The sequence below is a fragment of the Neophocaena asiaeorientalis genome, unplaced genomic scaffold, assembly GCF_003031525.2.
Source record: "Neophocaena asiaeorientalis asiaeorientalis breed wild unplaced genomic scaffold, Neophocaena_asiaeorientalis_V1.1 scaffold86, whole genome shotgun sequence".
Lineage (NCBI taxonomy): Eukaryota > Metazoa > Chordata > Mammalia > Artiodactyla > Phocoenidae > Neophocaena > Neophocaena asiaeorientalis.
The window spans coordinates 10,514,961-10,528,039 of record NW_020175039.1 but is presented as its reverse complement, the minus strand read 5'-3'; the positions used below and the strand labels follow the sequence as shown (position 1 = coordinate 10,528,039).

General features: G+C 36.4%; 1 protein-coding gene across 8 annotated transcripts in view; it reads right to left on the bottom strand.

The window, feature by feature from the left end:
- Window positions 1-13,079, bottom strand: part of IKZF2 (IKAROS family zinc finger 2) — a 168,221-nt gene that overhangs the window by 6,583 nt on the left and 148,559 nt on the right. For 6 of the 8 annotated variants that reach the window (XM_024763197.1, XM_024763196.1, XM_024763193.1 and 3 more), the window contains 2 exons: window positions 8,445-8,582; window positions 226-369 (listed from right to left, as the gene is read on the bottom strand). In XM_024763197.1, the coding sequence (XP_024618965.1) occupies window positions 226-369; window positions 8,445-8,582 (282 nt within the window). The remainder of the gene's footprint in view (window positions 1-225; window positions 370-8,444; window positions 8,583-13,079) is intronic. The other 2 variants (XM_024763200.1, XM_024763201.1) reach the window with 1 other exon arrangement.

Below are 13,079 nucleotides of genomic sequence, written 5' to 3'. Positions count from 1 at the left end.
ATGCCTATGTGTGTGTAGTGTGTGTGTGTTTGTGTGTGTGTGTGTGTGTGTGTGTGTGTGTGTGTGTGTGTAAATGCGGTATACACGGAGTGGCATAATGGAGTAAAGAGATGGGCATTTACTTCATGAACTGAAATACACCAATATATATTTCTAGCACATGGGAACATGCCTTTGCTCATTAAAATCAATTTTTACAGAAATAAAACCCTTTGTAATGCTTACCCACAAACTTTTGTGGAGTGGAGCTTTTACGTTTTCCCATATTCCCTGTGAGCTTCTCTATGACAGCAGGTCTCTCAAAAGGCACCAGAGAAATATTGTTGTCCATAATAGGCTCTTGTTCCTTACAATCTTCCATAGGAGGTACTATATAAAACCATACAAAAAATGTAATCTGATAATTTCTTCAACATTTAAAAAGATACAAAGCTGGACTTGCCATCTCAATATGTGTTATACAAACATAAGCTAGTATGCTTGAATAAAAGTTAAGTAGAAAGAATAACCTCTAGTGTTAAAGTATACTTTTAACACTAGTGTGTGTATACTCACACACACACACACACAGAGGATTTGTTTTTATCCGAGTCTCTCTCAGATCAATGACATAAACTGTTGCCACTGTTGGTGGCCAACATGTTCTTCTTGTGTCTCATCTTAGTCCTCTGAAAGTGTTTTTAGCATTGATTAAAATCAATACTACTTTAAGACTGCACTGTTCTCAAGGCTTCTGGAGTTTATTTTTCTAAAACAATTTAAGTAAGTCAATTTGTTTTGGAGGAAACCTTACACAGACACACAGAAGAGCAGTATAATATTTTTAATCAGTTTTTTTTCACCCATGTATTTTCCTGTAACAGATTTTCTACTTGATGAGCTGAGTGAGCTGCGAGCCCTATTGGCAGTAGCTACATACCTGCACAAAGCAGTCTTCGTGAAGGAGATCCAGTTCTAAACATGTCCATGCACAGTAAACGGTGACAGCTTTATGATTGTAATTTATTTTAAAAAGAGCTCTTCAGCAGGACAACATAATCCATTTCTAAACTGGCATATTTGCTTACTAAACTACTGCTCTAATTCATTTGACATAAACTCTCCAGTCTAAGTTGCTGTGGGCTAATATATTAATTCATAGATGTTGACATTACATATTGACATTTATGGTGTAGACACAGAACTTATAAAAGTTGTTTTTGAATAAAAATACTGTCAAAGGACATTTAAGTAAAGATAGAGTAATATCAGAGACAGACCAGATCAGTTGATTAAAACCAATATTCACAGGAAGGACCATAACTTATTATTTCTTGTTTACTGTTGCTTTCTCCAATTGTACTTGTGTCAGCACTGTTTGGAAATCTAAAGGTTTCATATCTCAGGATATCTTTACTTGTTCATCATGCACTGTAAAATGATTTATTCTGCTCCTTTCGTTTGTAAAGGGATAGCCCCACTGTGTGAAACACAATGTATTATCCTTTACAAGGGCAGACACTAAGAGTGAGAAAGCAAGAGATGAAAGTTAAGAAAATCCAGTGCACAATTCAGGTGACCTATTTAATAACCAATACAGGTTGCTGATTTTGAAGAAATGAAAAATGGCATCAGAAAATGTTTTTGTAATTCAAGCATGTTTAAAGACATCGATATTCAACCTAAGTTTTGGGTTAACCTAGTATAGCCAGGTGGATGGGCCAGAAAAATTCAATCTTCAATCTCTATTTTAATGGCGAGGGATTCTGTAATTACTGGATGTTAATTTGGGAAAAAATTCCAAGAGGAGACTTAGAAACAAAGAAACACATAGGTCACTTTCTATACAGGTATAATTCATGATATACAACTGCAAAAAGATGTCCCCAGATATTACACACAACATCATGTCCTCTCTTAGCAACAAGTAAAATAAGAGAAAAAAAAAACTTAAAAAGAAAAGCAAAGAAAGAATGACCACAGAATTCAAATAAGGGGGGGCCAGGAGGATGGAATGGCAGTGGTGATGTGGAGGGGGGCCATGCAATTAGATACAGATTATTGTCAAAATTTTAACTTTTGTTTTAGGTGTTGAATTCACAGGCACTTACTACATTATTAAAAAATAACTATATAACTGAAAAACTGGCCATGAATGGACCAAAGATGAAAATATGTCATGAGCCAAGATCCGAAACGAAAGAAGGAAAGAGAAAAAAGTTTGTTGTTGTCAATCTTGCTAAAAAACAGCAAAACTGGTTAACAGGGTTTGCCCCCAAATTGAATATACTAATTAGTTTTGAAATGAATAGTCTAAAACTTGGCAGTTTTGCTCTAAGTCTCACCTTGAATTTTCATATTTGCACACATTTAACACTCAAAACGAAACCTGGGTGTGGGAACTGTCCCACACCACCTCCACCTCAATTCAAGTGATTTGTCCCAAGTTCAATGAAGCTCATATGAACTGAAAACAATGACTTTGGCAGAGCTCTGATCTAACTTCTACTTCACAACCAACAGTCCTTTACATATCAAACATTAGTCTTGTTTCTACCATATCAGCAATAATAATAACAACAACAGACTCACCCTATGTGCTAAGTACTGTTTTAAGGCTTTCCATCTGATAATTTATTTAAGCCTTCAACGACCCACTGAGATAGGTACAATTACCATCTCTTTTATACAGATGGGGAAACAAAGACCCAAAGATGTAATTTTCTCAGCGTGCTTTTTAAAAAATTGAAGCATAGTTGATTTACAATGCGTTTTTTTTTTTTTTCAAATTTTTTTACTGAAGTATTTTCTCAGTGTTTATATCTAGTTAACAGGGAATATACAAGTAGAACCCAGGTGGTGTGACTCCAGAGCCTGGGCTCTTAGCCACTATTTGAGTGTTGACTTTGTATAAACAAGTTTGAAATATTTTTAAGGTCTCCACTGAGAAAAGATCTGACACGTTTTATATATTACATAACTAATCTAAATTATTTGCTTTCATGTATCTGGGTGCAACTCATCAAAGTGCTTCTAGATATACATTGCTTGGAACACAAAACAAGTTGTCTAGTCAATAATGCATTAATCGCATTGTGAGACATTCAACTAGGCTAAGAAAATACCAATATGCAAACTCCACTTCTTAGAACAAACTTCATAATCAAATATCTTCCTTATGTTTGAAGTTATAACCATGATAAAAATATTGATCCTTGCATCATTTCATTATCTCACCACATTGATTAATCATAAAGATAGAACCATACAAGTGTTCCCAACATAGCTATTTTGCCAAACAATCCACTCAAATTTCAAATTCCAAGAAGACACAGTCTGAGGGACCTAGATTAGGTCATATGTCCACCCCCCACCAGAAGAGGGCAGGGCACCTAGACTGACAGTCCTGCCATGGCTTCAGCCGATTAGAGAGGACAGCTCTCTAAAGGAAAAGAGAAGGCTTGTTAACTGTAGGAGGATGAGGGCATGTATGACAGGCAAACAAAACAGATGTCTTCTATTTTGTCACAAATTTTCTCCATGTTGTAGAACATAAAAGAAGCTTTTATCTAAATTATATTCTTGACAACACTGGGCAGTGCCCACACTTGAAATCACTCTTTCCATTTTCCCATCCTCTGGTCTTACTCAGCTTCATTGCTCTTTTCTTCCCCTTCCTAATGTGTTCTTGGTCTTCTAGATGTCTTACTCTATGCTCTATATAAAGTTGTACCCATATAACCTTATAAAATCTCTTACTTTAGACTACTACCTATATAGTGATGGCTCCCACATCTTTATTGCCTACTGAGACTTCTCTCAAGAGCTCGAGATCTATATATTCAACTTCCTTCTAGACAGTTTCACTTGGCTGTCTTTCACAGGTGCCTAAAAGATAATGTGTTCAAAAACTGAAATCTCTATTTCTCTCCCCAAGCTTTCTCTACTTTTCCTAATTTCCATCTCAGTGAATGACACTACCATCTACCTGGTCATCCATGCTAGACACGTTGGGCAAATCCTAGATTTCTTCCCTTTCACCCAGTCTTCTACCCCTCCTCCTCCCTATCACCTTTCCTTATATATATGCATAGAGGTACTATGTGCCTTAGATTCTACATCTATAGTTGCTCTCAAATAACTTCTGCATATTGCCGGCTACTAAGTCCAACTCAGCCAATCAGGAGACTGTTGCAATGGACTACTTGGCCCTATCTTGACTCTTCTGATCTATCTCCCACATTTCTAGCAATAAAATGTAAATGTAATAATACTTTTTAGGGTGAAGTACAAAATTCTTTGCTTAGCACAACAGGTCTTTGATGCCCTGTTCATTGCTTCTCTTTCAGGCCTTATCACCTTCCAATTTCTCTTGCCTTTACCAACTGGGCTCTAGTTATACATAAGTACTGGTAGGTCCTTAACCCACCATGCTCTTTTAGACTTCTATTTCTTCACACATGCTGTTGTTCTCTCCACATGAAACACCCTTTTCCATTTATTCAGCTGGCTATTCTGCCTTTCAAAACCCCACTCAAAATTTTCCCTAGAAATTCCTCTTGGACACCCACTGTGATTTAGATACCTGTCCTCTGTGCTTATCATCTAATGCTTATCACTCAGTGCTGTAACTGTTGGTTTACTGGTCTATTTCTTCCAATAGCTGGTAAGTGACCTTAGGTAGGGACTGAATTTTATTTGACTCTGTGTCTTTAGTACCCTTTACGATGTGAGACAAATGTAATAGTCAATGGATGTTCACTAAACATCTTAATGAAGGAAATGTTGTCACCCATTGGAAACAGGTTGAACAAGCTTACTAGGAAGTTTATAGGTTCCCAATTGTCTCCATCCTTGCAATAAAGAAATTCCCTTTACCAAATAATTCAAAACATAAACATAAGAATATATATTCTTGCTTTAAAGTTGGCTGTTTTTCTGGGTCACACTTTCATTTTTGTCTTCAGGCAAGGAGGAAAAGCTAATTACATACTTTGCTTTTTAAAGCTTTTACTTGAAGCTGAGAAGACTTGAAAAATGAGCATAAAATAACTTTCAAATAAGATAATCTGCCATAAAACCCAATTCATCATTATCTTTATTTCCAAAACTACAAGTCATCAATTTCCTCCTTTTCCATCAAACTTGAGGACTTTCGATTCTAACTTGTAAAGATGTCTTCAGTGTTTCATCCTTTTCTGCTGCTGCTTCTCTTCATCTTTTCCTTGGCATTCTCAGGCCTAGTCTCTCCTCACACTCCAGTCAGGCATCTATCCTTTATTCTACATTGGTGACACTGTTCTTTAGAAGACAGGAATTTGAATACCCCAATGAAATTCAAACACTGGATTAGCATGTAAAGCTCTATCGCTGCATCACAACCTACTGTTTTAGTCTCATTTCCTACCACCCCTTTAACTCCAACTATGTTCTACGTCTAGAAACTTGTTAATGTTCTTTTATACCTCCAAGTCTTAGCCTATGGAAACTTCTCTCCCTGGAATGTGTAGTTTCTGTGAATCTATCAGACCTATGCAATTTTTCTCATCCTCGTGTATGGATCAAACACTTCATTTAAGAAGCTTTTCCAAAAACAAACAAAAAAACCGAAACAAACAAAAAAAGAAGTTTTTCCTTGACTTCTCCAGTCAGTTAGGTCACTTCTGCATCTGTGCTTCTGGAGAAGGGTATATGCCTTTATTAGAGCGTTTGCTTCATTTTATTGATCTTTTATGTATTTCCTACCAGACTACAAATATAAGAACAAAATTGTATCCATTTATCTTTATATTCCTAGAACATTCCACAGAGCTTGGCACATAGCAAGCCCTCGATATATGTTTCCTGAATGAAGTGAAAGAAAGTCTCTTTGACTTCAGATGCTTCCTCACTAGAAGGAGCCAACGTGGGAACATGTTTTGGAAAAGAAAGGCTAGGAAATATAACAATGTCAGATATGAAAAAGAAAGAATAGTAATTAATTTCAAAGAGCTAATGGGTGACCACAATAATGGCAACCCCCCTACCTACTCTGAAAGAAAAGACAGAATAACAGATACGATGTAACAGGATACTAAGAGAGGGAAGGTGTAAATGTGAATTTCACTGTGGCTCTGTCAAAAACGAGTCACATGCCAAGCCATGTATGTGAGACAAGGTTAATGATGAACTGTAGTAGCATTTTATCCATATTGTCTCTCTCATGGCATTTATCGACTCCTACCTCATAGGGTCAATTCTCTATTAAGCATGTTAACAAAAGGAAGCAGAGATTAAGGATAATCTCAATTTATTATTAACACCACACCTAGAAAAAGTACAGCATGAAATAGTAGTAATATAAACTTATGTGGTTAAAACTCCATCCATTATTGAAGAACAAATATTTGGGTCTATAAATGATATCAAAACCTACCTGCCCCCTCCCATGCACGCACACACTCCATCTTGGCTTTGTCCCCTGCTCTACCCAGTACCTGAGTGTCTTTCCCACTTTCCTCACTTCCAGTTTCAGAGCCATCTGTAAAGACCTTCGCCTGTCAATGGCTAAGCGATCTGGGGAATGGGGGTTGATGCTGAGGCTGTAGCTGTTTAGAAGTCTTTTTACCCCAAAATATACCTGTTGAAACTTTTTGGCACCACTTATTCTACAGCTGATTAATCTCTCAACAGATAGTTACATGTTGACTATAATTATTTATGTATGCCTTACCTCACTATAACAACATAAGGTCTTTTAGGAGAGATTCTATTTTTTGTATTCACATGTGTTTGCAACACAGTTTCATAAATAACTGTGAATGGAAAAATTAGTTAATAAAACTAATAATCCAGTCAAATGTCAAAATTGCAATGAGAGAATATTATACAGAAAAACTAGTAGTGGTGCCATAAGGTGTCTTTGGAAAACTTTGGCATGCCCCATGCCTCCATCAGCTACCCTGCCTCAAGCCACCTCTAAAAGCAGCAATTTGAACAGAAACAATGTGCTCAGTAAGTAAATGAAACCTCAAATGCCTAAGTTAATACTGGTAAGTAACATAACTTTATAGGGGATGCAATATTTATTATTTCTTAATATTTAATGCCCTGAAATAGTAAAAAGAACTTTTTTTTTTTTTTTTTTGTACATCCAATCACTTTTAATTCACACCAAGCCTATGAGTGACAAACTCAGACATCACATATCTGGACCAGAGTTGTTGGACTCCTAGGTCCACCATTTTAACCTCGATGCTCTGGATCCTATACTACTGTCATAAGCCCCAGCAATGCAAGCTTGCAGTACCAAATTTACAAAGACTTAAAACATGGACAGGGTTTTTAAAATGTTGGTTGATAATAATAATATAAAAACAAATAGACTCAACTCACAACAATGATAGAATTAAATCTGATTCTTTAGATTATATAACCTATCCTCAATACAAAGAAATGCTTCAATTATTCAGGATAACAAAATAAAAGATTCCCAGTTCAACAACAAGTAATCACTAGCTGTCCAATAAACATGGTTCCACAGTACATACTATATAAAACAAACAAAAACCTCACAGATAATCCTTGAGCTGCCTATAAATACAAAACAGATATTTATATTTTAAAAGTGACTACAGGATTTCCCAACTGTACTATTTAATACTGGGCAAATCTTTTTTAAATGAAAGATATAAATGTATCAGTAAGTTAACATTTCTGTATATATTTGTATGAATAATAAAATCAATCAGTATAAAAATATAGTAGGACCAAAGAGATGCCCCAAATCTAAAGAATTAAAATTCATAACTCTCCTTAAAAAGGATGATTTACTAACATTAACTTTTTAGTTATAGATAATTATTAATTGATAAACCTTAGGGACTGCTTTCCTACCCGCTATTGTAGGAGATCAGGATGTTTTGTTTGGGTTTTTATTTTTGTGGAGGGAAGTGGCACCTAATTTTGGTCTAGATTGTTCCCCATACTTGTAGAAAGCTAAATCAGTAACTTCCAAGATAAATCACAAGACAGATTGGAGACATTTTCAATTATATCACTGATCACTTACCTAAGAGAAATGAAAATACACAAATAAACAATTACTTCTTTTAGAAAAACCTATAGACTTATGCGAAGCCATCTCAAACTCTTTGGTGCAGCCAAAGTAAAGGAAGAGTAAAGAGTACCTTACTTTGGTGTATTCAAGGCCAGGCGCCATTATGATGGCAATTCAAACAAACGCTATCAGGAATAATTTGGGTGTATCACAAAAACTCAATATAGCTTGTTTGCAAAGTGTCCCAAAGCTCAACTCATTTAAAGTACTTAAGATAATCCCATACAAAGTGAGTGTGACCTGAAATTGCTCTAAAATAGACTATAATGTTACCTTCATGCTGAAGGGTAGAGAGAACTATTTAACCCATAACAAATGACGAAAACAGTAGGGGAGAATGAAAATGGTGAATGCCATTGCTACCCACCATGGTGACTCATGACCTGCCCGGCAGCCTCCATGCTGACATTCTGGAGATAGTTGTGGCAGCGTTCCTTGTGCTCCTCCAGTGAACTGCGCTGCTTGTAGCTTCGTCCACAGTAGTTGCACTTGTGAGGTTTACCCACTGTGAAGAGAACTCAAGGTTAGTGTGCTGTCAAGTCTCATCCAAAGCAAAATTACCAGCTAACTTTTGATAGTCTGGAGGAAGCATTTATATGCTTTTAAGACTTAAATCTCTTCCTCCACCACATTCCAGTTGAGACAATTAAAGATAATAAACTTCTACCAAGATTAAAAGACAGCAAGAAAAGGCAGATCGTACCTTTGGTGACAGGGGAAATAATGAATCAAATCACGCTCTGACTGTATCCTAGATCATGAGAGGCTGATGATTGATCTTCAAATTACCTGACTCTTAACACTAACATTTACTCTTACACAGTTCTCTCAGCTCTGACTCATTCAAAAGACAAATCAGGAGTGTCCTAGATACATGATGAGAATTATTTTTATTTATTGGGAGGGGGCTAAGAATAGAGAATTTTACTGAAGGAAACTAAAATCCAACAACTTGAAATGTCATTGTCTAATGAAAAGATTATTCATGGGTACCAAGAAGACTAGAAAGAATTCAGGTGATGAGAAAAAGCACAGATAAAGGCAGAGAGTTTCTCTTTTCTTTCCACCTTGGTAAGAACTATTCACACATGCAAAACTTTGCGGCAGATCAGCCTATTCTCCTACATCAGTCAGCACTGTTCTTATATTACCAAGAATTATTAACCTACTAGGTGCTTTGAGTCAGGATTATTAACAGTAATCACCAAAGCCCTAACATATTTAGTTATACAACGACAGTGATACTTAATTACATATTTCACATTCAGGAAATGAATTATTTTCTAATAGCCACATCTCATTATACCTGGTAAAATACTTCAATGCTCACATTAAAAAAAAAAACTTTAAAAAATTAAGAAGGAAAAAAAACATATTTAGGGAAAGAGGTGTGTTTTAATGTAAGACTATTCACAAGGGTATCACAGAGCACTTTGATTCTTGGTGTTGAACGGATACAGAAAACCATAAAGCATCAGGTGGTCTGTTGCCAAAGCCCTCAGTTAAGCACATTGTGAATCAGGTCAGCTGCTCTCATTTGACTCCCTTAGGAATCATTTTGTTTTGCCTAGAGGACAAATAGACAACTCTTTTTCATGGTCAAAGATAGCATCCTCAACTCCAGGTCCCTTACAAACCCATGCTAGGATAATGGTCATAAATGAAATTGAAATACTTTAACAAGACAAGGTATTCACACCTGCATAAAGATTTCACTAGATTGATTAAAAAAACCAAACAAACCTTTAGATTGTATTTGAGGTGCATATAAATTCAAATCAGTTATTTGATAATCGCAATTTTTTTGTAAACCGTCTTAAAAAACAAAAGCTATCTAAGGCAGGATCAGTCATTTCTAAAAATACTAGGCAAAGTAACTTCTATTTTTCAGAACGAAGAATTTCTGGGAAGTAAAAACTAGGTAGCTTTTTATATTGTGAAGACTCTTACAGCATTGTGTGAGAGCATAAAAAATACAAGAAAATATTCTTTTAGTCAAAAATATTAATGTAAATAGTATAAATATATATATTGCATTCTAAGATATGGGGCTACATATGACAAAAAGCCTTTTATGAATTTTCTCTCAACAAGTTTATTAAGCAACTAATACTTGTTAAGCATATACATTGTAGTTAACAGCCCACTATAAACTAGTTCCATCATCTCTGTCTTCCCCTTCTTAAGTCCTGTTGCACTGTGTCCTGTGATACCTATGTTTTACTGTGAACATAATATCCTCCTATACTTCTTCCCCTTATTTCTCTAAGCAATTGACACCTTTTTAACTTAATTAAAATATAGTTCTTGTCCACTTCCCTTGGCTCACAATGCTCTATAAACTCCCAACTCCCCAGATAAAGAAGAAAAGACAGGATGCTTTCTACTCCCCTCATTTTAGAATTCAACCCCATCTGCTTTACTTCAGCCTCTCCCATTTTGTCATCTATTTGTTTAAAACGTCACTCTTCCTCTCTTCATCCCATCCTTGTTCTCTGTGAGTATAACAGATATTGGAGTAAATTGCTCTAAAAGTATAACCTCAATTTCCCCAATTCTTCATCTGTATTCTATTCCAGGAATCCACATACTGGGTGACATGCTGGACTCTGACATCTCATAACTATTCTACGTCCAAGAAATTTGTTCTGGAAGTGTTCCACCTTACCCTTCTACATGTCTCATTTAATACATCTTTATTGAAAGCCTACTAGGTGCCAACACTGGGACAAGGCTGGAATGTAAAGTGGAGAGCAAATTCTCATGGTGCCTATCCTCATGCAACCAACAGTCTGTGAGGAAGACAGACATTTAACAAATATACAAGCAATACATTACAAATTGTAAATTCTACAGAGCTAAAGAATGGTAAGCTAGTATAACATGGGGACCCCAATTTAGTGTGAGAAGGTTGGACAGGAAGGTCTACCTGAGGTATGAACATTTAGGCTGATAAATGAAGAAAAAGTAGAAGTTCGTCAGATAATGGGGATGTGGGGGAGGGTGGAGGAGAGACAGTGTTTCCGGGAACTGCCGTCATCTCTTTCTATTTACTCTCAAGTTCTTAGCTCCTTCGAATTCTAGATCATGCCCTTGCTACTCTTTGGAAAATTATTTTCAAGCATCATCAACAGTCCCTTCCAAATCCAATGGCTCTACTATCCCTACAAGACCATTTCCTGTCAGTTCTTTGATATTTCTTTTTTTCTTCCTCCAGTTTTATTGAGATATAATTGACATAAGCACTGTATAAGTTTAAAGGGTACAGTAGAATGATTTGACTTACATACATCATGAAATGATTACCACAATAATTTTAATGGACATCTATTTTTCCTAAAAATCAATGTCATGAAAATACTGTTTATTTTTACTCCCTACATATGATGAGTTTAACTGTATAATAGGTATCAACTATATGAGTTAATATGTATAACATATGTATATATATTCACAGAAAAGGACCAGTCTTTTGCTACTTTTCTTTTTACAAATGTTATTATTTACACAGTCTCACTATCTGAAACACCTTCATTCTGCTACCCCTCCTCAAAGCTCCCTTAACTCCCCAGTGCCATCTTTTCCAGGCTCCGGGTCTCCATGATGTAGTACCTTCAACACAGGGACCTTCTATCGCCCTTCCCCTAATAAAGTTCTATACTGAGGGTTAAAAAAAAAAAAATTAAAAAAAAGTCATCGATAGTCTCTGAAGTGCTAAATCCGGTAGACTTTAATCAGTCCAAAATGTTCCTAATTCCTTGCCCCTATCAAAGTTTCAGGAGTCTTGAATCTCCTGTTTTAGCTTCTGGGATCAGATTCTGCATCCTCACTCCCTGGCTTCTCAATCTTTTCCTACCTGGTAAATATATATGTACCTCCAGGTTTTGCGCTCAGTACAGTAGTCTCCCCCTTTTCCCTCTAGATTAAGCCCTCATTTCTATGAAATGTCCAAATCATGCCTGGAATAATTTCCCATGTTTGGAAGCTCCTATTTGTCACAAACATTTAAAAAGTGATCACGGTGAACCCAAGGACACAGTTTCCCCCCTCTGTGCTCTCACAGTGCTCTGTCCATATTCTGTTGATGCATTACTTATGATAACTGCATTGTAATTATCCATCTGATCTCTGTTTCCCTCGTCCTAAACAACGAGCTCTGTCATGAGGACAGAGGTCATGTTTTATTCAATTTGGAATTGATAGTGCTTACTGTAGTTATTAAACATAGGAGGTACTCAATATGTATTTGCTGAATGACTGTACTTCAACCTCATACTTCCAAATGCCTTTGGAGTATTGCGTTATGCATATTCCTCTGAAATCTAAAATCTAAAATTCAACATATCCAAAATTATCTTCCTCTACAAAACTACTTCTTTATTCTGACTGCTCTTTTGTGCGTTACCACTGTTTTAATAAACCAGACTCGTGATAAGGCAACCACTATTGTTGCCTCCTACCTCATTTCTCACATCCAAATAACTGCTCAAGTTTATCCCTCCTTCTCACTCCCAGAACCAATTTCCAAGTTCAAATGTTCATTACCACGAACCTGGGCAAGCTTAGTATACTTCAAACCAGGTGTTCTCTTCCCTTGTGTAATTATTTTACTCCTCTCCTCAACAACCTTCAATGACTTTTCACTTCTACTGAACAAAGTCCAAAACCCTGTACTTGGCATTCAGCATCCTACACTGTCTGGTCCCAAGGGATACATCCCATCTTCTACCCCAGGATTCCCTTCTGCTTTTACACTTCTGAGTCTTAGTTCTTTCTGGAATGGCTTCACACAATTTCTGCCCCTTGAAATCCTACGCATCCTTCCAATCTCCCTAACCATGTTCCATCCAAAAGCGATCTTTCCTACTAAAGAACTGTAACTGTATTGGTCCTCACACTTAGGAAACTTGTAACATTCTGTCTCTCGAGTTATTTGTGATTACATCTGACCCATGAACAACTTGGGTTTGTACTGCATGGATCCACTTATAATGTGAATATT